The sequence below is a fragment of the Rousettus aegyptiacus genome, unplaced genomic scaffold (assembly GCF_014176215.1).
Source record: "Rousettus aegyptiacus isolate mRouAeg1 unplaced genomic scaffold, mRouAeg1.p scaffold_m13_p_8, whole genome shotgun sequence".
Classification (NCBI taxonomy): domain Eukaryota; kingdom Metazoa; phylum Chordata; class Mammalia; order Chiroptera; family Pteropodidae; genus Rousettus; species Rousettus aegyptiacus.
Window position 1 is genome coordinate 16,794,867 of NW_023416311.1, and position 25,276 is coordinate 16,820,142.

The 25,276-nt window shown below is 48.1% G+C and overlaps 1 protein-coding gene across 2 annotated transcripts in view; it reads left to right on the forward strand.

Moving 5' to 3' along the window:
• The window catches only part of AXIN1 (axin 1), a 54,836-nt gene that overhangs the window by 26,062 nt on the left and 3,498 nt on the right, over window positions 1–25,276 (forward strand). Inside the window, exons 3-9 of one of the 2 annotated variants that reach the window (XM_016136733.2) lie at window positions 7,365–7,505; window positions 10,994–11,090; window positions 14,919–15,056; window positions 19,353–19,882; window positions 20,533–20,703; window positions 22,691–22,936; window positions 24,897–25,004. In XM_016136733.2, coding sequence (XP_015992219.2) covers window positions 7,365–7,505; window positions 10,994–11,090; window positions 14,919–15,056; window positions 19,353–19,882; window positions 20,533–20,703; window positions 22,691–22,936; window positions 24,897–25,004 — 1,431 coding nt within the window. The remainder of the gene's footprint in view (window positions 1–7,364; window positions 7,506–10,993; window positions 11,091–14,918; window positions 15,057–19,352; window positions 19,883–20,532; window positions 20,704–22,690; window positions 22,937–24,896; window positions 25,005–25,276) is intronic. The other variant, XM_016136734.2, reaches the window with a different exon arrangement.

A 25,276-nucleotide genomic window follows, 5' to 3' on the forward strand; every position in this document is an offset into this window, starting at 1 on the left:
CTAGGCTTTTAGGACTGGACAGTACAGTAGTATCTGTTTCCCCAAAGGCTTGGGCAGAGCCCAGCTGTTTGCTTCCACAGGGCAGTGACGGGTTTGGGTTTGGGTTTGGGCTGGTGCTCATGGGATGTCAGTTGGGTTTCAGTGAGGATCAGGCTCTGGGGAAGAACAGGGTGTCATTGGAAGCTGCTTCTGGAGCAGATGGTTAGTAACAGAGCACACACTGCTGTCCTCGCCTGCATGTCTTCGGGCTCCATGGATGCAGCTTGATGACAACTCCGCAGGGTCTGAGCTCAACCAGGTGGCCCCTTCCCCTCAGTAGTTTTGTGAGGATGAAGTGAATGACATTGATGCATTGCTATGTTTCTAGTATAAATTACTACTTGTCTCATCAAAATAGCTATCAAGTAAATTTATTTGTGTATCTCATAAGCTAATGTGTAGTTTGTGACTTTGTGATCTCATGCTGTAAGCTTCTAATGACATTATTTCCAGTTGTTTTGTCAAGCTTCTGTTTACCCATAAAGTCTGGCTGGATACTGTTGACGAGTCAGTCTGGAAGCTGCTTGTCATGACGTGACCGTGTGGTCCCTGTAGATCGTACCAGACGACCATCTGCAAAGTGGTACCATGTCTCTGAGTCTCCTTTCAATGAGTGGTCGTTTCCTGAGCTCCTTTCCAACCTCCTTCCCAGGAGGATCAAATAGGAAGGTACTCTTAATGCCACTGGAGTCTGCCATGAGGTGGTTATATACTTGTGCTGATTGAGTTAAGATCAAGAACTACCCTTTGACATTGGGCTGTGGAGGCTGCTGGTCAGTGCAGAGTGTCCGGAGTATGATGGATTTGGCCCTCGTGGGCTGGCTGTGCACTCAGGTTCTTTGCTGTGTGCCAACATTCAACTCTCTTGCATAGTTTATTTCTATTTTAACTTGTCCCCTAAGTGATGAAAGCCGTGTGCCGTTCTTCTGGGGTTCAGAACAACAGATGCCAGAACCCAAGCCACACCTCTCGGTTTACCTTTCTTGAAGTTAGTGGTGATATTGTCTATGGTGATAGTGCCTAGTGACTGTATCCTGCTCTTCTGGTGCCGGAGCCCCTTCTTTGGACACAGGAGTGTGGAAAGGAGTGCTATGGTGGGAACATGGCTGAGACTGATCTCTTAACTGAGGTCAGGTGTGGACTCTAGTCTTGGACAGGATCTGGTATGCGAGAATGAGGCCAGTGCTTATGAAGGGGCAGGTTGTAGTCTTGTTACGTCTCCCCAGACCCACCTACCTGCCTTCTGTGGCAAGTCCCCTTTTGCCTGTGCTGCTTTGAGGGCTGGTTTTCACGTCTTGCTGACAGCAGGCTTCTGACAAACATACCCGTCCTTGGTACTGCTCTCTGGATGCCAGAAAGCTGAAGGATTTCACAAGAGCCAGCAGTTCTGTATACAAATTTCCATCCTCTTGTCTGACTTGGGTCCCTGGGACCAAGATGGCTAGAGATGCGTGATGAGAGCTCCTGAGATTGGGGTGGGGGGGCATGCGGGTCTGTGGAGATCTACAGGACTGTATCCTCAGGTATGTGAGAGGGCAGGGACCCTGGTGGGGGGCTAGGGTTGGGGGGTGTTGGTGCATGAGGGTCTTAGAGCACAGCGAAGACAGACTGAATGAACACCCGGCCATCTGGTGAGATCCCAGCCTGAGTGTGGGACACCTTCCTGCCAAGCAGTCCTTGCTTACCTACCTGGAGCCCCAGAGCCGGCCATACTTTCCAGCTTTTCTCCTTTAGTTCTGAACCTTCTCTCTATCTGGGATTGCCATTCCTTCCTGCTTGGTTAGTGCTTCAAAGACCAGTCAGATTTAAAAAATATAGTTCCCAACATTTCTAGTTATTCTCAGCAGGGGATTTGCCCTGAACTGCCTGGTGGGATTCTACCCCACCCCCGGGAGAGGTAAGAACTCAAAATGCAGTGGCCCTGCAAGAGCCTGCAGCCAAGCCCAGAATCTTGCAGGTCTTAACAGTAGATTAAAGTACTGGGGATTCCTAGTGTCCCAGCCACAGTCAGGGTCAAATGCATATGTGCTGGAGAAGAAAGCATCATCCTAGGCTGTCAGTTCAGAAAGATTTTACATGTAGTTTTTGGCCCTCCATCCAGAATAACTAGATAGTAAGTGAAAAATAATCATGCATTCAAGGATACAAGACAATGAGATAAAAATGAGAAAGAGAAAGCTATGGGGAGTGAGGTAATGTAATTAACAAACACCTTCTTGGTGAAAATCTGTCAGATCTGAGGCAGGGAGTACCAGAGAGATGGGCCCCTGTGCCAGAGAGCGAGGGAGTGTGCTCAGACTGATGAGACCATGCTCAGGTATGAGCAGAAATGAAAGGAATGGGTTGTAAGCTACTGCGTAAATAAAAACCCAAGAGTTGACACTGATATAAATAAAATGTGGGCAGTGGAAAATTCTACCTTAGAGTAGAATGCTAACTAATAAGTACAACTAAAATTGTGACATTAGGAACTCACTAGGTGTTAATAGAGTATGTACATAATCTCAAAGTATCTCCCCCCAAATTACCTATTAATTACAAATTAAAAATAATAAGTAGAAAAACTTGGCAGGCACTTGGTTTGCCACCAACGTGGGGACCAACCAACATGAAATCCTTCTCGATGTGATATAGCATCACTTCTTTCATCTTTCTGCCAAAAATGTCTGCCATGAATCTCACAGCAAGGAAACGAGATGTTCTACAGAATAACTGCCCTGGACTCTTGAGACCATCATGGTCGAGAAGGGTGAAGACTGAGGAGCTGCCCAGGTTAAAGGATACTGAAGACACATGGTAGTCAATGTACAGTTATGGCCTGGATTATGGAAAATAAAAATAGCTCTAAAGGCATTAATGGGATATTGGAGGAAATCTGAGTTTGACCTTGGATTAGTGACCAGTATTGTATGGGTTGGAGTGCCTGCTGCCCTCAGCCTGTGGTGAGAGTAAAGCCTCTGTGACTTACAGATAAGGGAGTGATGTGTTGCTCTGATCTTAGCACTGGAGGTAGGAGGAGCTGTCCACTAGCCTGAGAACCTGCCCCCAGCGGCCACAGTGAGGTAGGCGGGCAGGGCTGGCTCCTCGTCACCATCCAAGGAGCAAAAGGTGAAAAAGCCAACAAGTAACATTTTCAAAGTGCCTGGGTGTACAAATGTCTCTTTGAGACCCTGCTTTCAATTCTTTTGAACACATACCAAGATATGGAATTACTGGATCATGTGGTAATTCTGTTTTAAGTTTTAGGAACTGCCATACTGCGTTTTATAGTGGCTGCACCATTTTACATTCTCAACAGCAACACACAGGTTCCAGAGAAATAGAAAGTAACTACCAACCTAGAATTCCAATCCAGTGAAAATGTCCTTCAAGAGTGAAGGGGAAGTCACCTGAAACTAATACAAAATAATACTGAATGTCAACTCTAATTGAAAAATAAAAATTAAAAAAAGAATGAAGGGGAAAAAAAGACTGTTTCAGACCAACAAACATTGAGAAAACGTCACCAACAGCCTCTTGCTAAAGAAGACACTTAAGGATGTTCTTCAGGCAGAAAGAAAAAGCTCTTAGGTAGAAACTCCTGGATGCAAAGAAGAAAGGGCACCTGTGGGGATAACTCTAGGTGACTGTCAATAGGTAAAACAATATTAATAATGTCCTGTGGGGTTTAAGACATACAAAGAATTAAAATACAGGATACTGATAGCACATCAGTGTGTAGGGGAGGTGAATAGAGTTGATTCTGACATTGTGCTGCTTGTGAAGAGGTAAATGCACTTATTTGGACTCTGATACATCAAGGGTACCTATTGTGATCTTTGTGGGAAGCACTAAAAGAATAGTAGAGGGATTACTTTATTGGAGGAGGTGGAACATAAAAAATATTCAAAAAGAAGGCAAGAAAGAACAAAGGAAAACAGAACAGACATGACAAAGCAAGTTAAGATGGTGGCCCCACTCCTAGTAATCACACTAAATGCAGCTGGGCCAAGTGATGTAATTAAAAGAAAAAACTGTTAAACTGGATCTTAACCAAAGACACAAAAGAGAGAGAATATAGAAAGGTTAAATGTAAAAGGATGGAAAGCAGAGTCCTGCAAATAGTCAGAAAGCAGGCAACATAAAGGCAGAACGTTGGCCTCAGGGTGGTGTTTATGCAGACCCCATCAGGGACTTTGAAAGCTCCAAAGGATATTTTCCTAGATGCACCACTTGGGAAGTTGGCTGTGTTTGCTTTGTCTGTACCTGTGTGGGTGTATGCACACCAGCACACATGCACACACATGTGCATACACACACACTCCCTCCTACCTCTGGTCCTGGATTCCCCCACGTGACATTTCCTCTCATACAGCATTGGCCAGAATTTTCTTTGTTGCATTAGCCCAGTGGCTCTGTTTTCTATGGCAAGAAGAGAGCACTAACCTGTCCCAAGAACCACCTTCACTGTCTGGAAGTTTAAAAAGATAAACAGGTGACCTGGGAGTACTTCCTCTTTTCTCTTCTTTTTTCCCTTTGTCCTATGAACTTGGAGAACATGCACATAATGGGCTTTGCTCTGCACTGGAGGCTGTAGAAAATTAAGATGTTACATTAAAGATAGATTTTTATATGTGTGTGAAAGACACGCCTGGGACCTGTCAGAGGAGGAAGGCAGGCAGTCTTAGGCCACATCAAAGTCAGACTTGGTTCTGCTAATGGTGGTTCCTGCTCAGTGGGGGAAGGTGAAGGTAGGTATGTCCATGTGTGCGGGGACTCATCAGTGTGATCTGTGGGCTTGGGTTTCTATGCTGTGAGGGCTATGATGCCTTTTTCTATTTAATTTGAATTCTCTTTTGTTTATTTGACCAAATGAGTGTTTATAGAAAGTTAGCAACGTTTAATATTCCTTAAATGTACCGGAATGTGAAAACCAGTTCAACCCTTAGCCGTGATCTAGATTTCAGTGCAGTGGTTGTTATAGTGACGATATTGGTACTTTTATTTTTTTAAGTACCGGAAGAATAACAGTGTCATTTAAAAATAATAGCTTATAGTACTTAAAAAATGTGACGTTGCAGACTCACACCATTTTGTCTGCTCTGTGTAAGGTATAATTTAGACAAGAAAGTATAAACAGACAGGACCCAAGGATGGACAGCCGCATCTCTGAAGGTGTCCCAATCCTTCCTGTAAGCCTGTGGACCTGATACATTCCCAAGAACCTTCATAGCCCTGCCACTGCTCTCATTTGGCAGGAACATGTTAGCGGGCTCCATAGATGCCCTCAGGCTGCAGTGGGTGGGTCAGAAAGATTGTGTGTGGTGTTGGACAGTGACTAACCCCTCTGGGCATTGTTCCCCCTCTGTGGCACCAGAATAACAAGCATCTGCTTCCTGAGCTAGTGGGTAAGCTGTGTAGCCGAGTCACTGTCCACTGCTATATCCTCGATGGCTGGAATAGGAGGAGCACTGACCATGGTTGGCACTGTTTTAGTGTTTGGGGCTTCGTGTTGCTCCTGCTGAAGCCACCAGGAGAGATGGCTCTGCTCTGTGGGCTTCTCTTCCAGCCATGCGACCTGGCCCAGCACAACCGCACACGTCCTGGGTGATGGGTATCCAAGATACCAAAGTGCCTGGTCCTGCTGTCTTATTAAAGCACCTTTTCCTAAGTGTGTGCATGACGTGAATTAGGGCTTCCAGAAGGTTTTGTCCATCAAGCAGTGGATGTCCACAAGGCATTCACTCCTAGAAACAGTCTAGTCTCCCCTTTCCACACCAGGGACACATCCCCGGTCCTGGCAGTCAGTGCAAGCTGTCGTTCATGAGTACAGAGAGTACTTGAGTACTGTCGTCAGCAGCAATTCTAATCAGAAGTGAGGCTGGGGCTCTGAGGGCTGTGACTGGGACCAAGTATGCACATTGCTGAGCATTCAGCGTGGGAACCTCAGCCCTCCTACATAGGCATCAGGGCCTTCAGAGAACTTTAGTGCTTTTCTCACTTTCAGTATGACCTTTGGAGACCTAACAGGTGTGGCATTCAAGAGCAGTCTTTGGGAAGAGGAGGTGGTGTCAGGATACGCCACTGTGGCACATCAGTAAGGGGTCAAGAAAGCTGACTTGTAGCTTGATCAGTGGAACGGTGTAGATGCCAGAATAGATACTTGTGTGGAGGGAAGTTTAGGTATGATGCAGAATGGCATTAAAACCATTAAGAGCAAGATGATTATTCAGTGTTTAGTGCTAACAACTGGCTTTCCATTTGATGCAAGACAGCAAGGTAGATTTTACACACATGCATTTAAGTTAAAGGTCTAAATTAAAATTATTGAAGCATTCGAAAATATATTTAAATCTTGGAATAAGAAAGGCTTGCCTATGTAAGATAGAAAAAAAAATCTATAAGAAATTGGCATATGTGATGTCATAAAAATAAAAGACTTCTGTGTGACCAAAATCAGCGTAAAGTTTTTTTAAAAAGTGACATTTAAGGAAAAAATATTTTTTGCATATATAACCAGAGGTTAATAGTAAGAATATTTAAAAACTTATGTAAATCACTAAGAAACTCAAACAGCACAATGGAAAATGGACAAAAGGCATGAACAGATAATTTCCAGAGTAAGGAATTTAAATGACACGCAAAACTGCCAGCCTGACTATTAATCAAGGAAATGCAAACTAAAATGAAATGTTATTCTCTGGTTAATCATGAGACAAGTGGAGGTGAATCCCACGCAGGGAGCATGTACACAGTCACTACTGGTAGGAAGTGACCGGAGGGGAGCACGACAGCCTTTCTTAAACCCACACCTGTCTTCCCCCGCCATCCTCCTCATTCCATTCTGTGGCAGTTCTCAGACTCGTGTACAGGAGTCGTGGCTGGCTCTATGACCCCACGAAGAGGTCATAGGCTACTGTGTCATCAGGCTGTTGTGAGAACCACGTGAGATAGTAGGCACCAGGGTTGATGCTGCCACTGCAACACTCGGGAGTTTGGGTGTGCTTTGCAGTAAATAAGTCTGTTCTTTAGAAAAAAGAACAGAACAGCCACGTCCCGTTTCTAGTTATGTATATAAAAACGCAAACCCAAATGATATTCTTTGTTCACTCACACGTCTGCCTAAATGCAGGGGAAAGATCTGGAAGATGCTAAGAGTCTAACTGATCCCTCTAGGAAGAGAGGGGCATGAGAGGCAGGATGAAGATTCTAGCCCTTTCTGCTTTTTTTACTGAATTGTTTGCATTTGTAGTTCATTTATGAGGATATCCAGATGATTCTGAAAATGTGGATTAATATGAGAGGACGTCGTTGTGCTGCTGCTGACGTACCCTTCTTGTTTGCAGGTATGGGCCCTGGCGGGAGCCCGTCAATCCCTACTACGTCAACTCTGGCTATGCCCTCGCCCCGGCCACTAGCACCAATGACAGTGAGCAGCAGAGCCTGTCCAGTGATGCCGACAGCCTGTCCCTCACCGACAGCAGCGTGTAAGTCCCCCCTGCCTGGCCAAATGTAGCTCTGTGGAGCCCATCAGCCTGTGCCAGCCCCAGCTGGGGCTTTGTCTTCATAGAAGGGGATTCATGGGACTCCCCCCAACTTGATGTTAGTGCATCTGACATACAGACCAGCTGTGTTGTAGGAAGTATTGTTAAAAATCATAGCACAAACGAGAACCGAGTTTTGTGTTACTTGCTTTTCTCCAAGGCCAAGGCTACGAGAACTTTTGAAAGGGGAAACCGTGGGCAACGTTGGAATAAATTCCAGAGCTGTCTGGGCTAGAGCACTTTGGTTCTGATTTTCTCTTTAGTTTTTATAGTATGGAGGTTCACTTTAAAGATCAGCACTGTTTTGTAGCCAAGCAGGACAGCTGCCTGCCCAGGCAGGGGTGACCCTGGCGCCATCCCTGAAAAGCTGCACTTTTTAACAGTGTTTCTTTTCAACGCTGTTCTGTAACTTGTCACTTTTTAAAATTTAGACATTGTCTTACAGGTGAGAGTACCTGTTATTTACTCACCATTGTGGGACAGGGAGATGGGAGTAAGAGGGCAAATTGGTGCAGCTGGTTCTGTGCTGGCCCAGGGCCAGATGTTTCAGGGACCACCTCCCGGGCTGCATGTGTCCAAGGGGTCTCTGTGACCACACAGAGCCACATTGAGCCTTGGTGCCCCTCAGTGGTGACAGCAGATCTTTCATCGTCCCCTCCAGGGAAGCCCTCTCTTTGTGGGAAAGTGTTTTCTGACACTACCTCCTTCGCTTTGGTAGGTAGCTTATTGAGACCCAAGTGCACATTAGAAACTTGAGAGTGTCAAACACTCTCTTACTAGATCAGGGCATTGCTGAGGTCATTTGGGGTCTTTGCCTTGTTGCCTTCGCCTTGCTTTTGGTCCGTTTGCCATTCATCATCTGACCAGCACTGATGGAAAGTTTCTGCCTAGGGTCAGGGGCCCAGGGCTGGGGGCTGATTCCCGGGCGCCCTCCGGTGTCAGGACTAGGAATCCCTTGACTGCGACAGAGAGCAGCTGTGAGTCTGCTGGACCACTGTCTGCAGGCATCCTTTCCCCATGAGACTGAGACCTCATGGGGGCATGGCCAGGACTTCAGCCAGGCAGGGGCAGTAGCTGTCAGCTGATCTCAGGGAGACTTCTTCCCTATCCAGCTTGTTTCTTCATATGAAAAGTCTGAAGAGTCAGATTTAAATAAGAAAAAAAATAAGGGCTTCTAAACTCATCTTTTTGTAGGTGAACACATGTTTTTAAACTGTAGTCTCACTTGATGTGCCATCTTTATAGCCTGTGCCTTTCATTTGCCGGTGTCTTTATTCATTCTTCTGACACCTGAATTTTAGTGTGCAGGATATGTCATCACAAGCTGTTTCTGAACCAGATTTAGCCAGTCCCCGTCATTGCAAGTGTTGGGCTCTTTCTCTCTTCCCCTTTGACAACCATGTGGTGACATTACCCGATAGATCTGCCCCTTCAGGTTGAGCTTCTGTGGATGTAGTATTTCTCAAAGACCATTTTTATCTCCTTTATTTTGAATCTTTAAGATAAAATGTTGACATGTTTTTAGCAATTTCTTATTTGAAATTACTGGAGTTCCAAACAATACCTGCCATGAATATAAAGTACCATGTAAAACAGTTACAGTGAGCTGCAGCCCTGCAGACCCCCACAGGCAGCTGGCAGCACGAGATGGTACATTTGCAGCATGTGGTTTTCCTCTTCCCCCAGAACTCTGTTACTACAATGAAAGTTAATCTCACACAATTTTCAATTTTCTGGAAAAGTCTCTTAATTCTCTCCCAAAAAATATGTTGGCTAAAGGGAAGATTTAAATTTTTTAAAATATTTTTTTTCTCTGATATTCTCTTCATCTCGGTTTATACTGAGAGTCAGAAATGCAGGAATAGTCAAGAATTTGGAATTTACAATTGTGACATTTGAATATACATCAGAGGCAAAAAAAAAAATAGGATCGTGTGTTTTATATAAATTATTTCTATTGAGGGCAGCTGTACTCAGCATCTCAACCACAAGACGAGAACAATGGACTAGCTTAGTAGTTCATGGACTTTGAACTCAGGTGTCTAAGGGCAGTGCCAAATCTGTAGAGGCATGGAGAGTGGAATTTTTAAGTGCCCCATTAATGTATATGAGAAACACACTAGTTGCTAGCTCAGGACATCTGAACAAAACCCTAGAGGTATGTAAAGACATTTAAATGCTTTTGACTCACTCTTTCCTTAACACCTATCCTCTTGAGTGCCCGCCCCCCACTGGATCCCTGAGCAAACTGCACTGCAGGACCTAGCTGGTGCTCTGACAGCCAGGTACACCAAGGCAGTGACAGGAAGGAGAACCTATCACAGCCTCTCTCTACCCTGCTTTGAATCAACACATGCCCCTTCCACCCAGCCCTGGGAGAATGTTGCAGCCCTGCTTGCTCATGAAGCCACTGAGCTGGTGGGTGTGCAGCTGCCTGGCACGGGGGCCAGGACACACCAAATGCTGTGTGTTGGGCACTTAGGGGCAAGGTGGTGGCTTCACTAGGTCGTCTAGGAGTTAAAGTGAGATCAGAACCATCACGGCTGCATGTTTACATCTGCACGTTTGTCTAGTAAGAGTAGCGCTGCACCGACAGTACACCCTCCCCAGTGGGTGGTGCCTGGGAAGGAGTCAGGAGGGGTCAGGATCCCACATAGGTGTTTACTGCACGCTCTGGAGAGCAAGGAGGCCCGTCTTGGGCTCCTTCAGTGGGAAGGAAGTAGAGACCCAGAGAAGCCATTCTAGTCATCCTGCTTTGGCTGGTCTTTCGCATATGCTGGCTCCTGGTGGCCGCTGTGCTTTCCAGGGTAGCTTTTAAATGGCTGGGAGAGGACTAGAGAGTTTTTAAGGATTGCCCATGTGTAGTGAATTATGTGTTAAATCTGACGTCTATCTTGAGTAAGTGCATTTACTTATCTTAAAGATAACATATAATTTAATTTATATCTTTATCGTAATCTTCAAAAGGGTTCATAGCTAAAACTTATGTCAAGAAAGCTAATTTGAGCATTCACCTCAGAGAGATTGTACTGCTTGCCCAATTTATCCTGGAAGAAAGCAGAGTAATAGAATCTTGAAAATCTCTTTCAATGGGATCTAGATTGTTTTGGCTGCTTGTTTTGCAGCCCTCAAATATTTCTTGTCTGTTTAGAGCACACCAGGTAGGCACACTGCATCCTACCTAGGTGACAAAGTAGGGATCAGGAAATGTTTTCCATAAAGGACCAGTAGTAAATATTTTAGGCTTTGCGGCCATGTGCAGGTTTCATCACACAGGAGCCCGCCACTTTAAAAATATAAAAACCTTTCCTAGTTATCAGGCCTTAGAAAAACAGGTCATGGAGGCCCTGCCCATGGTAAAGCCACACAGCTAAGCTGTGTGAAGCTGTTCTGTGTGTGCTCATGTCAAGCTGTCTCTCTCCTCTGGGCAGGGATGGAATCCCACCGTACAGGATCCGCAAGCAGCACCGCCGGGAGATGCAGGAGAACGTCCAGGTCAACGGGCGGGTGCCTCTACCTCACATTCCTGTAAGTTCCTCGGCATGGCCCTCACCCTCCCTGTCTCCGAGTTTGGGCCTCACCAGTCCTCTCGGACCCATGCACATCTGCTTTCTCCATTCTGACTGGGCCGCTGTGGCACTGGCCAGTGGAAAAGGCACCTGCCTGGCTTCCTGTGAACTTGGCTCAGATCTGGGTGTAGCACATGGTCACATGTGGTCATGCCCTGCAGGCTGGAGGAGGCAGTGAGGGTGGCTTGTAGAGCCCAGCTTGCATGGTCATTTCAGAAGAGCAGGGAGCACCTTTACCCAGTGCACACCATACGACCTTTTCCCATTGTGTCAAGCGAGGTGCTTCTCCTTGAGGTGGGAGAGCAGCTCTAAGTCTTCCTCACAGGCCTGGCCCCTGCACAGCTCCCTGACTGCGGCTCTGTCAGAAAGCCTGGCTACCTCTTGGTGCCCCCCTTCCAAGTTATTGTGAGTGCTGCCTTGTTCAGGATGAAATGAGACATCGGCCTTTCTGTGGCTGAATGGCGGGAGTCACCATGTGGGCATACTGACTTCAAAGCTGCCTCGGCTTCACCTCTTGGATAAAAATAAAAAGATGATAGCGTTTCTGCTTAGGGGGTTCACAGAGCCCAGCACAGCCTGTTTTCACCTGCAAAGAGTTTATTTATTCATGACATACTGACTTTGAACAGGAAGGACTTTTAGGGAACAATAAGAAAGGCTTTGAGTAGAGGTTCCAATCTGTTGTTGTCTATAGCATCTGAGGGCAGCTCATGCTGCTCATTTGTGGTTTCTGTGCAGGGAAAGTGGTTGTTTCTTAGGATCATAGCACACACCCACTCTTAATCAGGATTCCTTGGTTAGAGTCTCTGCAGATACTTTAATTTACAAATAAGAAAAGTGATTATTTATGGTTGAGAAGAAAGGATGTGTTGGTTTTGTCTTTCTGAGAAAAGGATGATGAAACATTTTGTCGCCTTCCAGCCAACCTTTGGGACAGATTTGGCTTAAACTAGTCACTGATGGTATCTGGTGTCTGCTTAGGGAAAAGTGGAAGAGGCTGTGGATGGAGTGTATGTGTGTGTGTACACGTGTACACGCACATGCATGTTGTAGGTGACCTCCTGGGGAGCATTCAGCCACACTTGTGTTGTCTGGAGAAGTCTGGGACTGAGTGCAGGGGGTGACTGCACCCATCTTTGCCTTGCCCTGCAGTGATGTGCGTGTCTTCTCAGTTCTTCTCAGTGGAGGTTTAAACTCAACACTGGGACTGGGTTGAGGTGTAGAGGAGGAGCCTGGGCATCCTGTGTCTCAGAAATTAAAGGAGTAAGGGCACACAGAAGCCACTTGCTGGGGTTCTTGCCAGCCAAGGCCTAGACAGCTGGAGCATCAGAATTAGTGGCAGCAAATTTGGAATTCATGCATCCACGCTGACATGATGAATGAATTGAGAGTTTGGTGAACAGGATATTTACATCATCCCAGATAGCTCCTCACAAAATATTTACTCATAATGGGAAAAAGTGACTTTGGGAGAGGACCTGGCAGGCTCTCTTGAGTCAGTGGTCAGGCGTTGTCATCAGTTATGGGACAGATAGATGGACACTGCCCCTGCAAGGAAAGTGAGTAGAGCCTGGTGCCCCCTGGGCCTCCTGCCAGGGAAGTCATTAGAACACAGCCCAAGTCGGGCCATCCTGCGCAAGAACTGGCCTCTGTTGTCTGTTCAGACGCCCCACCCACAAAGACTTCTTCCAGGATCTTCCCACTGCCCAGTCCTCTCAGGCTCACCATCCATGTCTACCCTCTTTCCCAGGCTTCTCTCCCAAGACCTTCTAGAAGCACTGGACGCCTTGAGTGCCCCTCCTTGTCCCTGGCTTCCTCAGTTCCGGGATAAACCCTTGCCTGGTGTTGGACACCCTCATGTCTTCCACACCAACTTTTACTGTCCCTGAAGCATCGGTCTGTGTCCTGGGTTTGTCCTCAGTTCCTTTCCCTCTCTGGGCCCCTCAGACATTTCTGCGGCCATCTCTGAATCCATGGTGATGAACATCAGCCACACGTGTTTGTTTTTGAGCTCTTTATGTAACTTTCTTACCTATTCTTAAAAGTTTCTGAGGTATTAGGTACTGCCTTTATTTCTCTTTTATAAATGAGAAATGGTAGGCAGAGTCGAAACCATGCCAGAGCCCACTAACGGGCACACTTACCTTTATTAGTAAGAAAACTAAAATATAATGACATAACTATACCTAGAGTATGGAGGAAAATAGAGTAATAAACCAAAGGAAAGAAGGACAAAGAAAAGTAGAAGCAAAACCCTCAACAGAATACTAGCAAATTGAATCCAGCAACATATAGAAAGGATTATGATACAAGATCAGTATACAAAAATCAACTAATTATATTTTCTACACCTATAGTGAAGCAGTGAACAACCTAAAAATAAACTTAAGAGAACAATTCCATTCTTAGTACCATCAAAAAGAAAAATTACTTAGGAATGAATGTGATGAAAGAAATGCAAAACGCAGGCCTTTCCTTCACTCCAAGTCTTCCCTCCTCATCTGACTCCACGTATGAAGGCTAGGGTTCCAAACAGCCACTCTTCACCCACAGAGGTCAGAGAGGAGTTCTGTGTGCCACTTTGTCCCTAGGCTACCTTCTTCCTTCATCGTCTGCCCTCCTGCCTCATTCGAGGCCCCTCCAGGGCCTCCCTCACTTAGACCTTGGTGGCTTAGATTTTTAAAACATGTTTTATGTAAAGGACATTATTGGGACAGCTGATGAAATTGGAATAAAATCTGCTAATTAGATAAAAAAGATCAGGATTTTTTTTTTTTTTTTTTTTTGATAATTGACCTGTAGTAGTTACAAGAATACCCTTGGTTTTTCTTAAATACACTCTAAAACATTTAAGAGTAAACAGGCATCATGTGTTTACTCCCTTTTTCTTGACCAGCTCAGAGAAGGGTGTGTTTGTGTCTGTGTATGCTCACATGTGCATTGTATATGTGTATGTGAGAAAGAATGACAGTGTGAGAGAAATGTCAGTGGTTGAGGGATCTGGGTAAAGGTTAGACAGGGGTTCTTGTGCTATTCTTGCAACAGTCTTGAATTTGAAATTCAAAATAAAGCTACCCTCCCCCCAAAAAAGTTATATGATGTTTCCCTATGAAATACATTGCAGAATTTTATTCTCTGAAAAGTAAAGTCCTCCATGGTCCTACCTTTCCCTTGATTTTTTCTTGTGTCCTGAATTTTGTGTCCCCCATTCCTGTGATGGAGCCTGGTCTGTGCATACCTAAGCACCAGGAGCTGCTGCCCTCTTGTGTACATGGTAGGCACTGCAGGGAACAGGTTGGTCCTGCAAGCATGTTGTGGGTTGTCTCCCACCTCTCCCTCCTCAGTGGTCTTTTCAGCTCTAGCTGCTCAGATCCCAGACCTCACTGGATCTCAGGCTGGCCAGTCGTGTAAAACACCTTCTTTGGGTCAGGCTGGGAGGCCCTCTGTATAGGGCACACTCACAGAACCCTGCTGGCCCCTGCCCTGATGACCTGACCCCAGGAAACCAAGATCTACCTTGCTCAGTCAGTGTCTCTGGTTTTGTGGCAGTGGGAGTTAGTGCTCCATTCTCACCTCTGAATCATTGCTGGGTGAGGGAGAGATTTAGTTTGATAAGAAAAGGACGTCGATTCCCAAATGAAAGGGGGCAAAGTAAACACTTTAAAATAAAATGCAGATTTCAGATGTTATTTTGTCTTACTCCAAAAGTTCTTGAGCCCCACCTTGGCACAGAGGATGGTAGTTCGAAGCTGTGTGTGGCTGGCTAATCAGGGGTGTCTCCTTGTAGCGTACTTACCGAATGCCAAAGGAAATCCGTGTGGAGCCCCAGAAGTTTGCCGCAGAGCTCATCCACCGCCTGGAGGCTGTGCAGCGGACACGGGAGGCTGAGGAGAAGCTGGAGGAGCGGCTGAAGCGTGTGCGGATGGTGAGTAGGTCTGAGTTAAGGACGCCATGCATATCTCGGTCTCTGAGTTATTTTATTACAGCTTCAGGCCCCAAGGGGCTTCCTCCAGGGTCTCCCAGAGCCCCCTTCTCCCTACTTGACCACATGCTGGTTCCTGCCATGCTTTGACCCATCTTGGTGACTGGGCAGGGTACACCTCTTATGATACCTGCCTCCTCTGAAGCCACTCACCCTTTGTTCCCAGCCTGGGCTGTCTCTTGGGGAGAAGGTCCTTGTGGACGGGGCACTGAGCCACAGCCTAAGGAGCAGCAAGCACATGTCAGAGCAGTGGCCCTGGGATGCTGGGGTTGGAATTCCTGTTCTAACCCATTGTGGGAAGATAGTTAAGAGGGAAGCTAACAATTCTCAGCATTTGTCCCTGAAGTAGTTGTCACACTGAGGCAACAATGGCTCAGCTTGGTGTTCGGACATGTCCTAAGTATAGACTTACCAGCCTCTCTGTTCACCCCAGGCCCAGTCTCTTTCCTACTATCCTCCCCTCCATGCCTGCCGCAGGCTCATTCCTCTCTGCTGAGCCCCTCCGAGCTGAACATCTAACCCCACATGTGAGCATGCCTCTCTCTCTGGCCAAGTCCCCGACATCCTGCATGCCCCTTTGGCATGCAGAGCTGAAATTTCCCTTGTGTGCTGATAGATGGAGGCCCCTCATGAGCACTGCTGGGTCCTGGGCCATGGGCATGTGTACAGAGCAGAGCATGCGTATGGCAGGAGGGACCAGAGCTCACACTTACCACCTGAGAGTGTAGAGTGGCTTTAAGTTTGGCTGTAGGCTTCTGTTTATCTTGTCTTCTGACCTGTAGCCTCACCTGATGAAATGTTGAGTGCTAAGAGATTTCATAATATTTTTAATTCATTTGCTTTAATACTTTTCTGCCTGTAACTGCTGAAGAGATACCTTGCTTTCGTTGTGGGTGTCATTCTGTAAGATTCATTTCCACATGCATTCAGGGGCCTCAGTGCCGAGACATCGGTAACAAGCGTGCTCTTGGAGCAAGGCTTTCCCCATGCGCTTTGTACTTTCTAGCTTATTGAACTTTATTCACTGAGGTCACTGAACGCAGTCCTTCCTGAATGCTGTGGGTCTCGGTGTCACTGGCAGACAGGCCTTTGCTTTTCTCTTAGCAGGTAGGAATTCTCTGCTGGAATGGTCACTGTCAAGTAAGTTGGTGTCTTCCCTTCTCTTCTCAATATTTTATGCCCAGTACTTGAAACTCAAAAATGTCATGTTTCTTGAATTATTTCTCCATCCAATCACTGATGCTCCAATTTAAAATATGGAAATCGAGCTCTTCTCAGACCCTATTAGAACCCTTCGGGAAGGGCCTGCTGTCTTACTTTACATGTCCCCAGGTGAGTTGTGTGCACCTGAAGTCTGGAGACACTGCCGGAAGTGTAAAGGCAGAGCACGGCAGATGATCACACCTGGCAGTCTCCTTTTCTTCCCACCCTGACATCTTATGCAGGGAGTCCGTCCTGCTGGCTATATCCTGCAACTGCCATCCTGGGTTCTAGAGATCCCTTTCATGACACCCAGCTTCCAACCAAGGGGCCTGGCTCCCCCTATCTTTCCTTCATGTCAAGACAGCAGGCAGATTTCAAATAGCATGTCAGTACCTGGGATCATGGCGGGTACCAGGAAAGCAGACCTGAGAGTGAGATAAATAACCAGATGGAGGTACTCTCCAGGAAGGAATTTGCATGAAAGTGTTTTTAAGCGCTGTGCACACACACATAAAATTTTCTTACCAGCATCCTCTCCCTTCATGGTGATTGGGCAACCCTCACGTGGGCAGAGCAGGTGCCAGTTTGGGGAAGCTGACCAGCTATCTTCCCGACAGTCGCTATGCTTCAGTGATCTGCCCAGGGGCACTTAACAGGGTACCCACCATGCTGCATGTTAGTGAGGACAAGCATAAGACTTTGTTGATCTGGAGGAAGTGGCTCTCAGGAGTCTGGTCACAGTCAAGCCATCTGGTGAGAGCTGAAGACACTGGGTGTGCATTCACCAAGGTCAGCTGTTTCTCCGGGTCTGTCAGGGGTCTGATTGACTAACTGAAGGAGTAGTTAAGAGCATATTTTCCACATTCTAAAAGCCTTCTCTGGACAAACAAATACAGGGAACAGAGTCACCATGAACTATGGAATATTTTAGCAGGAGCTAACTCCCAGTTTGCATGTTATGACAAAGCTGACCTCTTCGTTTGTTTAGCACAGCATTTCCATGGACATCGGCTCTCCGTGTGAGGGTTGCCCTGAGCATGTCACGGTTAACAACCCTTAAAACAAATGTGCTCATGAAATAATGTGTGTAACATTTTGTAAAAGAAGCCTAAGAAAGATAGAATTTATTACCTTTCTGCTATAGAATTGAGCTATTGTAATTGTTCTGTCAAGTTTTTCATCTTGGCTCAGTGGCTGGGCATGCTTGTGGTGCTGGCAGGTCAGCATTTTGGGTGAGACATTGTGAAGGCAGCCGTGGCTGTGGGGTATTCAGTATGTCTTTCTGATGTCTGAGTTTTAGATGATTTTCTCTTTGTGGCGTCCCTGGCAGGTGCATGGTAGTTATGCCTAGAGACACCACCAGCTCTTAGAAGAGGGGCTGGACCCAGCTGCAAAGATCCAATGGTGTTCTTTGACAGAAATGTTCAAATGAACAGCCTCTTGTATTTCTCCATTATCAATTCAAGAACTAGGTGGCAAGCACACAGCTTTTCAAGCTCAGGTGACCAGCCGCATTCAGTGGCCTGTGATGGTCTCTAGACATGAGTACCAGGACTCCAGGTCACATGCTTAGGCCTGCAGCTGCTCCAGCAGGTTTGCTCCCACAGGAGTCCCTCAGTCCTCATGTGTGGCATTCTGCCCAGCAGCTGGCAGTGCAATCTTAGTTATTGTTTATAATTTTGTAATCTAAGTAAATCTTACTATAAATGATAGTCCTTTTCTAAAAGGAATAACTGTGGAATTTTTAAATAACTTAACTTTCATTATAAAATTTTGAAGATAAAAGCAAAGAAGAAAATTATTAGCTGAACAGTTACATAAATCTGTAATATTTCAAAATCCTAAAATTGAATTCCTACATATGCAGAGCTATTAAGAACAACTGAATCTCAGCCCAAGGTTTGCCCACCACCACTTCTCGGGGATTCAAAGGTTCCCTCCTGCTGGCTCCTGGCTTAGGGGATAAATGGCTTAAAGACTTTCAGTACTCTGAAGATTCCCCCCACCCAGCGAAGAGTCTCGGAGTCCCTGGTCCCTCAGTCCTGAAATGCAAAGGGGTCAGGATGGGAACATGGGATGGATGTGAGAGCCCAGGATCTGAGTCTCTGCTGAGGTGGTTCCAAGCCGCGCCCAGAAGTGGGTGCACTTTCACCCTGTCTGTCCATCCCCTTCTCTCACCTTCTTCTTCAGTGCCTTTTTCTACCCTGAACACTGATCAAGGTGCCCATAGCTGATGCCTCTTCTAACAGCATTTTGCATTAGTGAGAAACTTCTTGTAGTCTGTTTATATTAAAAGTTCAGGGGTAGCTTAATTACCTGCTTTTTCAGTTATTACCAAATTTACTCAACATTATTCTGATTTGGGTAATTCACCAAGATGAGAAAATAAATATGAGATGTATCTTTTGGAGTTAAAGTGATCAAATGTTTATGTTTACAGATATAGTTATGTTAACTTAAAGAATCGAATGAAATTCAGTTAATTTCATATTAGAATTTGTCAAGAAACACATAGTGAGATAAATAAAAACCAAGAACTCTTTTGTACAAGGGTGATATTTCCTTGGAAAATAACAGTAAAATTGAGGAATAGGAAAATTTAACTGAAATTAAACAAAATCTTTATTGAGAAACATAAAAGAAAGCTAAACCAGTACAGAGTTTAGTTTTCTCTATGGTCTGGACTATCACTGGTGTTGTGTTCCCTGAATCATTGGTGCATAGCGGTCGCTTGTCCTTGCATACTTGAACAGCTCCCTGTCCTCATCCCATCTGTGCCCTGTCCTATAGCACAGTCTGCTGAGAGCCACCAACTCTCAGAGATCATCAGGGACAGAAAAGGAGCTGTCCAAGAGTCAGGCAGCACTTTTGGCACCTCCCATGGCTCTGCCTCATCCTAGGCTCAGGGCTCCTGATCCCCAGCACGCAGCATGGCCAGGCTTCCTGTTTCTTTGGTGGTCATTTATTTGTTTCCCCAAGTGTGAGGTTTCCTTGGTGCATCTGGTGCCGAGGTGACATGCAGCCTTGTCCCTACAGGAGGAAGAAGGCGAGGACGGCGATGTTTCCTCTGCCCCACCAGGGGCCAGTCACAAGCTGCCTTCAGCCCCGGCCTGGCACCACTTCCCACCCCGCTATTCAGATGTGGGCTGTGTGGGGCTGCGAGATGCACATGAGGAAAACCCTGAGAGTATCCTGGATGAACATGTGCAACGGGTCATGAGGACTCCCGGCTGCCAGTCACCAGGGCCAGGCCACCGCTCCCCTGACAGCGCGCACGTGCCCAAAATGTCAGGGGTGCTGGGGGGCACAGCCCTGGGGCATGGTAAGCATGCACCCAAGTCAGGTGTGAAGCTCGAGGCAGCCGGCCTGCACATCCACAGGCACAGCCACCATCACAGCCACCACGGTGTGGCCAGGCCCAAGGAGCAGGCCGAGAGCGAGGCTGCCCGCCGGGTCCAGAGCAGCTTCACGTGGGGTCTAGAGCTGCACAGCCATGTGGCCAAGCCCCGAAGCCACTTGGAGAGTGTGGGCACTGCTCCCAATGCCAGCGACAGCCTGGCCTACAGGTGAGTGTCTGTGGTCGCCCAAGCTGCATTTTGGGTTCAGGGCTGTGGATCCTTTGTCTTGTGGCTTGTGTCCATGAAGAACATGGGTGTCTTCCCAGGGAGGAAGGGGTCACAGTGAAAAGCCGTGTCTCCTGTGTATTCCGTTTGGGTTTTCTAGGCCAAAATTCCCCTTTAAAAGTCTTTAAAACAAGGTCAGCTACAGACACTACGGGCATGTGGTTTCTAGGAGCTCAGATCCCAGGCCTCCACCTGGGGTGCTGAGCTGGCTAAAGCTCCATTCTTGAAGTGTAGTCGGCTAGAGAACCATTTCTAAGGGAGGCGTCTGGGTGAGGACTGGCTGGGCCCTTGGTACCTCACCCAGGCAGGCGACCTGGGCTGAGAGGACAGAATACAAGTGCCACAGCTGCCCTGTGGCTCTAGCCTTCCCAGTCAGTGCCTCCTGGACTCCTTCCTTCACTTCCTGCCATGGAGTCACCTGAAACAAACTCCAGACAACCCCACAGAGCTGGGTCAGAGGCCGCTAGAACACACCACTTGGTCAAAGGCCTTCATGTTCAGGGAGTCATGCAGGGTTTGGAGCACAGGTGGCCAGCCGTTCAGTGACGAGCCAGGTAAAGTCAGTGGGTGACTCCCAGGTCTTGCTTTTGCAGCGGGAAGGCCGGCACGACTTCCAAAAGAAATGCTAAGAAAGCCGAGTCTGGGAAGAGTGCCAGCACCGAGGTGCCAGGCCCCTCAGAGGATGCAGAGAAGAATCAGAAGATCATGCAGTGGATCATTGAGGGGGAGAAAGAGATCAGTAGGCACAGAAAAGCCGGCCACGGGTAAGTGGCACCTGGTGTCCTGGGGGTGTGGGCACAGGTGTGCACAACCAGCTGGCAAGCCTTTAGAGCTGCTTTGCCAGTGTCCTTCATGGTGTGGCATGGCCCCACCCACTGTCTTACTGCAAACCATGTACAGTGGAAGCAAGAATTGAAAGGAATCATGTCCAACCCATTGCAGCGTGAGCTTGTCGCTGCCTGCTCCGTGGGGGCCTGTGATGGGGCGGGGTCCTGGATGCAGTGTCAGTGTCCTGGGCAGGAGTGCCCACTGGTGAGATCAGTATGAAGTCACTATGCCTCTGTGAGCTCCTCTTGCTGCTGCCCCAGGAAGGGGCTTGCTGTCACAGAGCTCTCACAAGGTTATTTCTGGGGCAGTGGCACCTCCGTGTGAGAATGATCTAAGGCACCAGGGAAGTGAGGCAGGCACCTAACTGCCACTCCAGTCAGGGCTGTGGGAGAAACCTGTGTTTGCACCTGGTCTCCCCTCAGTTGTGGGAGGGGGAAGGGTCTTGTTTAGTCTGCATCCCTCTGAGCTCTGGATTACCCTACATGGGTCGGTCCATTGTAGGGTGCACAGAACTGGCTTAGATAGGGCTTGGCCAGATGCTAGTGATACCCAGGAACCTCAGGTCCAGGACTGGTGGGGTTTGCCCATCGTTGGAAAGGGCCGAATGTGTGTGTGAGGCAGGTGAGCTTGACTTTGGGAATGAGCCTTCCCCCAGCATCCAGACCTTTTTTGGCCACAAAGCCTGTTCTAGTAAGGGGGCTTCTCAAGGGTCCTCTCTCCTTCTCTGGTTGGAGTGAGGTAGATTCTTGACATACCTGGATTTCTCTCCTGTGAGTTTTTGCCAGGAAAGGATCTGTTCCGGCTGGTTCTCCCACCCCAAACAGTGGGTTCTGTGGCTAAAGCATAAGAGGCACCTCTAAAAATAATCTCCCAGGTTCCGGAGGCTCCTGCCGTCAGATGAGCTATTTTAAATTATGGCCTTTAGTGTCTTCACCAGGCCTTCCTGGCTTCCTTAGAGTCTGGGGGCCGTGGGGCCTCTGCCTTTGGTGTTCTTACATAAGGCAAATGGGCTGGGGGGTCTGAGGGCAGGGAGGTGGAGGGGTGGAGGACAGGAAATGAGAGATGCAGAAAGATGAGAAGGTTGGGGAGATGGGGATATAGGAGGCTGGGGAGGTTGATGGGTGGGGAGATGGGGGCCAAGGTCTCCCTGGGGCTGGCCTCATAGGACTTTTTAGGATGAGGAGCCTACCTCTCTCAGGGTACCTTTCTTTGGGCAGTTTTGGTATCATGAGAGCACTGGACCAACCCACTTCCAAGGGGGTTCTCTTGAGTTCTGTCATTTCTGCTCCTGGTGCTGAGACCCCCTCAGCTATAGCTGAGAGAGGCTGACATTATCACTTGAACTCCATCCAGTGGTCGAGAAATGTCGTGTGACACAGGCATGAAGCACATTCTTAATGTTTAACAGCAAAGAGGCTTCACACCACATCAAGGGGGGAAAATTAGGAAAAATTATATTTAGAATTTTGCCTAGTGTGTTAATTATTTTTAATGGAGAAGGAAATCAATATTCTGAGAGTGGTTATTTCTAAATTGTGATATCATAGATTATTTTTTCTTTGAATTTCTAACATATTTCAGTTTTTTCACTAAGAGCATTTATTTTAATATTAAAACTTTTTAAAACAGTAAAAGCTTTTTTTAAAAAAGTCTCTGTATAGAATATGGTTTATATTTTAATAAAATTGTTAAAAATTAGTTTAAAAAGGTGCATAAGAAAGGAATGTTTGTGTCATGTGAGGTAGGAGGAAATTGCTCAAGTTCACATGGCTTCTGATGGCCAGGGACACAAAAGCACTCCTTCCCCAGGTGTCCAGGAGTCAGTGCCACACACGGCCTCTGCCCACTGCTGCCTAGCTCCTGATGCCTGCCTGTGGCCCTGGGTGTTTAGGTGCTGCCATGTCTATTCTTTTGCTCCCAAAGGTCTTCTGGGGTGAAGAAACAGCAGGCCCATGAGAGCTCCAGGCCCTTGTCCATTGAGCGTCCTGGGACTGTACACCCCTGGGTCAGCGCTCAGCTCCGGAACTCCGTCCAGCCCTCTCATCTCTTCATCCAAGACCCCACAATGCCACCCAACCCAGCCCCCAACCCTCTGACCCAGCTGGAGGAGGCCCGAAGGCGTCTGGAAGAGGAAGAGAAGAGAGCCAGCAAGTTGCCCTCGAAGCAGAGGTACAGGGCTATCAGGGAGAGCAGGGCCTTTCAGAGCCTCTCTAGGTGCCATGGCTCCGCTTTGGGGCGGAGCTCCCAAGGCCTAGGTTCACACATAGAGCCTTGCTGGGTACCCACTGGCCTTACTGGCTTCTTCCTTCCACTTCCTTCCACATGACCCTGCTGTGTGACCAGGGGCTGGGAGGGCAAGTGGTCATTACTATTTTTCTGGAGAGGAAAGGTTGTCTTTCCCCTGATCACGCCTGCTGTGCTTTGTGAGCATGCACTCACCTGGGTCTTTGTGGGAGGCCACAGGGTCCTCTTCATGACATGGAACAACTGGAGGTTGTACAGTCAGGTCACTGCTAGCTCCTCTACAGGCTAAGCTCAGAGAATTTGGTCCTGGGGATCCTGGCTGCCTTCATTTGCAGTCACACATAAGGGAGCCCTAAACAGTGCCCTTTGCGGGTAGGATGGTAAACAGTGCTGAAATAGGTGCAGGTATAAAATTCTCCTACATCTCGGGTCCCACAGCCACTCTTTATTTTGCCCTCTTTGGTCTCAGAAGGCAGAGTGGCCTGACCTGCTACCACCGTATCCTCAGGCCAGACCCTGTTCTCGCTCTCTGAGGAGCATGGGTACCACTCCCTTGTTGGTGGCAGGTCTCTCCAGGCCAGAATGTGGCTTCCCTGACCCTTTTAGCTGGCCCTTGAGGCCACTTTTCCTGGACGTGCTGGTTCATTGGAATCCCCAGGTGATCGAGAGGCTTGGAATCTGTAGTTTTCACCACGACCTGGCATTGTGGCCACTGTTTCTAAGATATTACTGTCTCTCCTTGCCAAGTTTTCTGTCATCTGGTGTCTGATCCTACTTTCTGTGGGTCTCACTGTGTGAGGGCTTTACTCCTCTGGGGAAGCAGATGTGAGGGTACGGACTCTCCCTAACATCCATCTCGTCGGGTACAGATGAAAACATGAATGTGTCTCCCTGTGTCATTGAAGGTGACCATGTTTACAGATAACTGTCTCACCCTGTGATCTTGTTCAGTCAACAAGAGCCGGCTAGCTCTTTGCGGGAGGCCCATACCCAGAGGCAGACAGGGCAGTGGAGGGTGGCCTGGGGAGAGGCCAGAATGTGAGAATGGAAGCTCCTCCCTCTGCCACAGGCTTCCTAGGACTTCATTTTTCCCTCGATCTCTTTGGGACAGGGCTCATCTCCTCTCTTCCTGCCAGTACTCTGCTGGCCCTTCATAATAGCGCATTCTGTCTGGCCAGTGGCTCTCTGTGACTTGTGTTTTGGGGATGAGTCACCTGTGGTGTATTGGCCAATGACTCTGCTAGCTCCACATGTTGTTGGTCCTGGGCACATGGGCCTTTTGTAAATGGCCACAGAGCAAAGATCTGGAGGTGGCAGTGGGTGTTCTGGGCCTCCCTGAGCTACTCCTGGGGTGACCCCCACCAAGGGCGGTCAGAGCAGAAGGCTCTGTCAGGGGCGCAGAACGCATGCTCAGGGTGGATGGCCACTTGGAGAGGAGCCGCTGGGCAGAGAGCCCAGGGACAAGACTCTGCTTGCTTCGGACGGAGCAGTGACCACTCTGCAGGACCTGGACCTATGTCAGCACCGAGTGGGAAGAGCTGCGTCCAGAGGGAGGAGGCCAGAGGCAGGTCCTCTGAGTGTGGATGAAGTGACAGAATCCTAGCACCTCAGATGAGGGGTTCCCCAAGGGCTCTGACCAAACGAGGAATCTGGGAACTCCGAATAAGAAGGCAACATCTGTTTCTTGACTGATTCTGATGCTCCAGCGCTCAAGAAGGGGTTTGGTGTCTTGCCTGTCACACACAGTGGGAGCCTTGTGTGGTAGTGATGGACCCTCTTGGGGAGTCTGTGTTCCGCCTGCTGTCTGTCACCCAGTTGTCACCTTGGAGTGTGGAGGCGGCCCTGCCCCAGACCTGTGCGGCTCACTGACGCGGTTGTTCCCTAGGTATGTGCAGGAGGTCATCCAGCGGGGGCGCTCCTGCATCAGGCCGGCGTGCACGCCCGTGCTGAGCGTGGTGCCAGCGGTGTCCGACATGGAGCTCTCCGAGACAGAGTACGTGCGTGCCCCGCGCGGGTCCTCCTGCAGCGCCTGCCCAGCCCGCGCTGTGGGCCAGGTCCTGAGGAGCAGCAGCTGTTCCCAGGGCGGGAGCCTGGGCACTGCACAGGAAGAGCTGGGGCTGCCAGCCGTGTGCAGGCCTTTCCTTCCTGTCTCTCCGTCAAAGGGGATGCTGACTATCCACGTGGTGGCAAATGACCAGCAGGCCAGAGAGAAGGTCCACTCTGTCTCTTCCATTCTGGCCACACATCCCCGCCTGCCTTTACTTT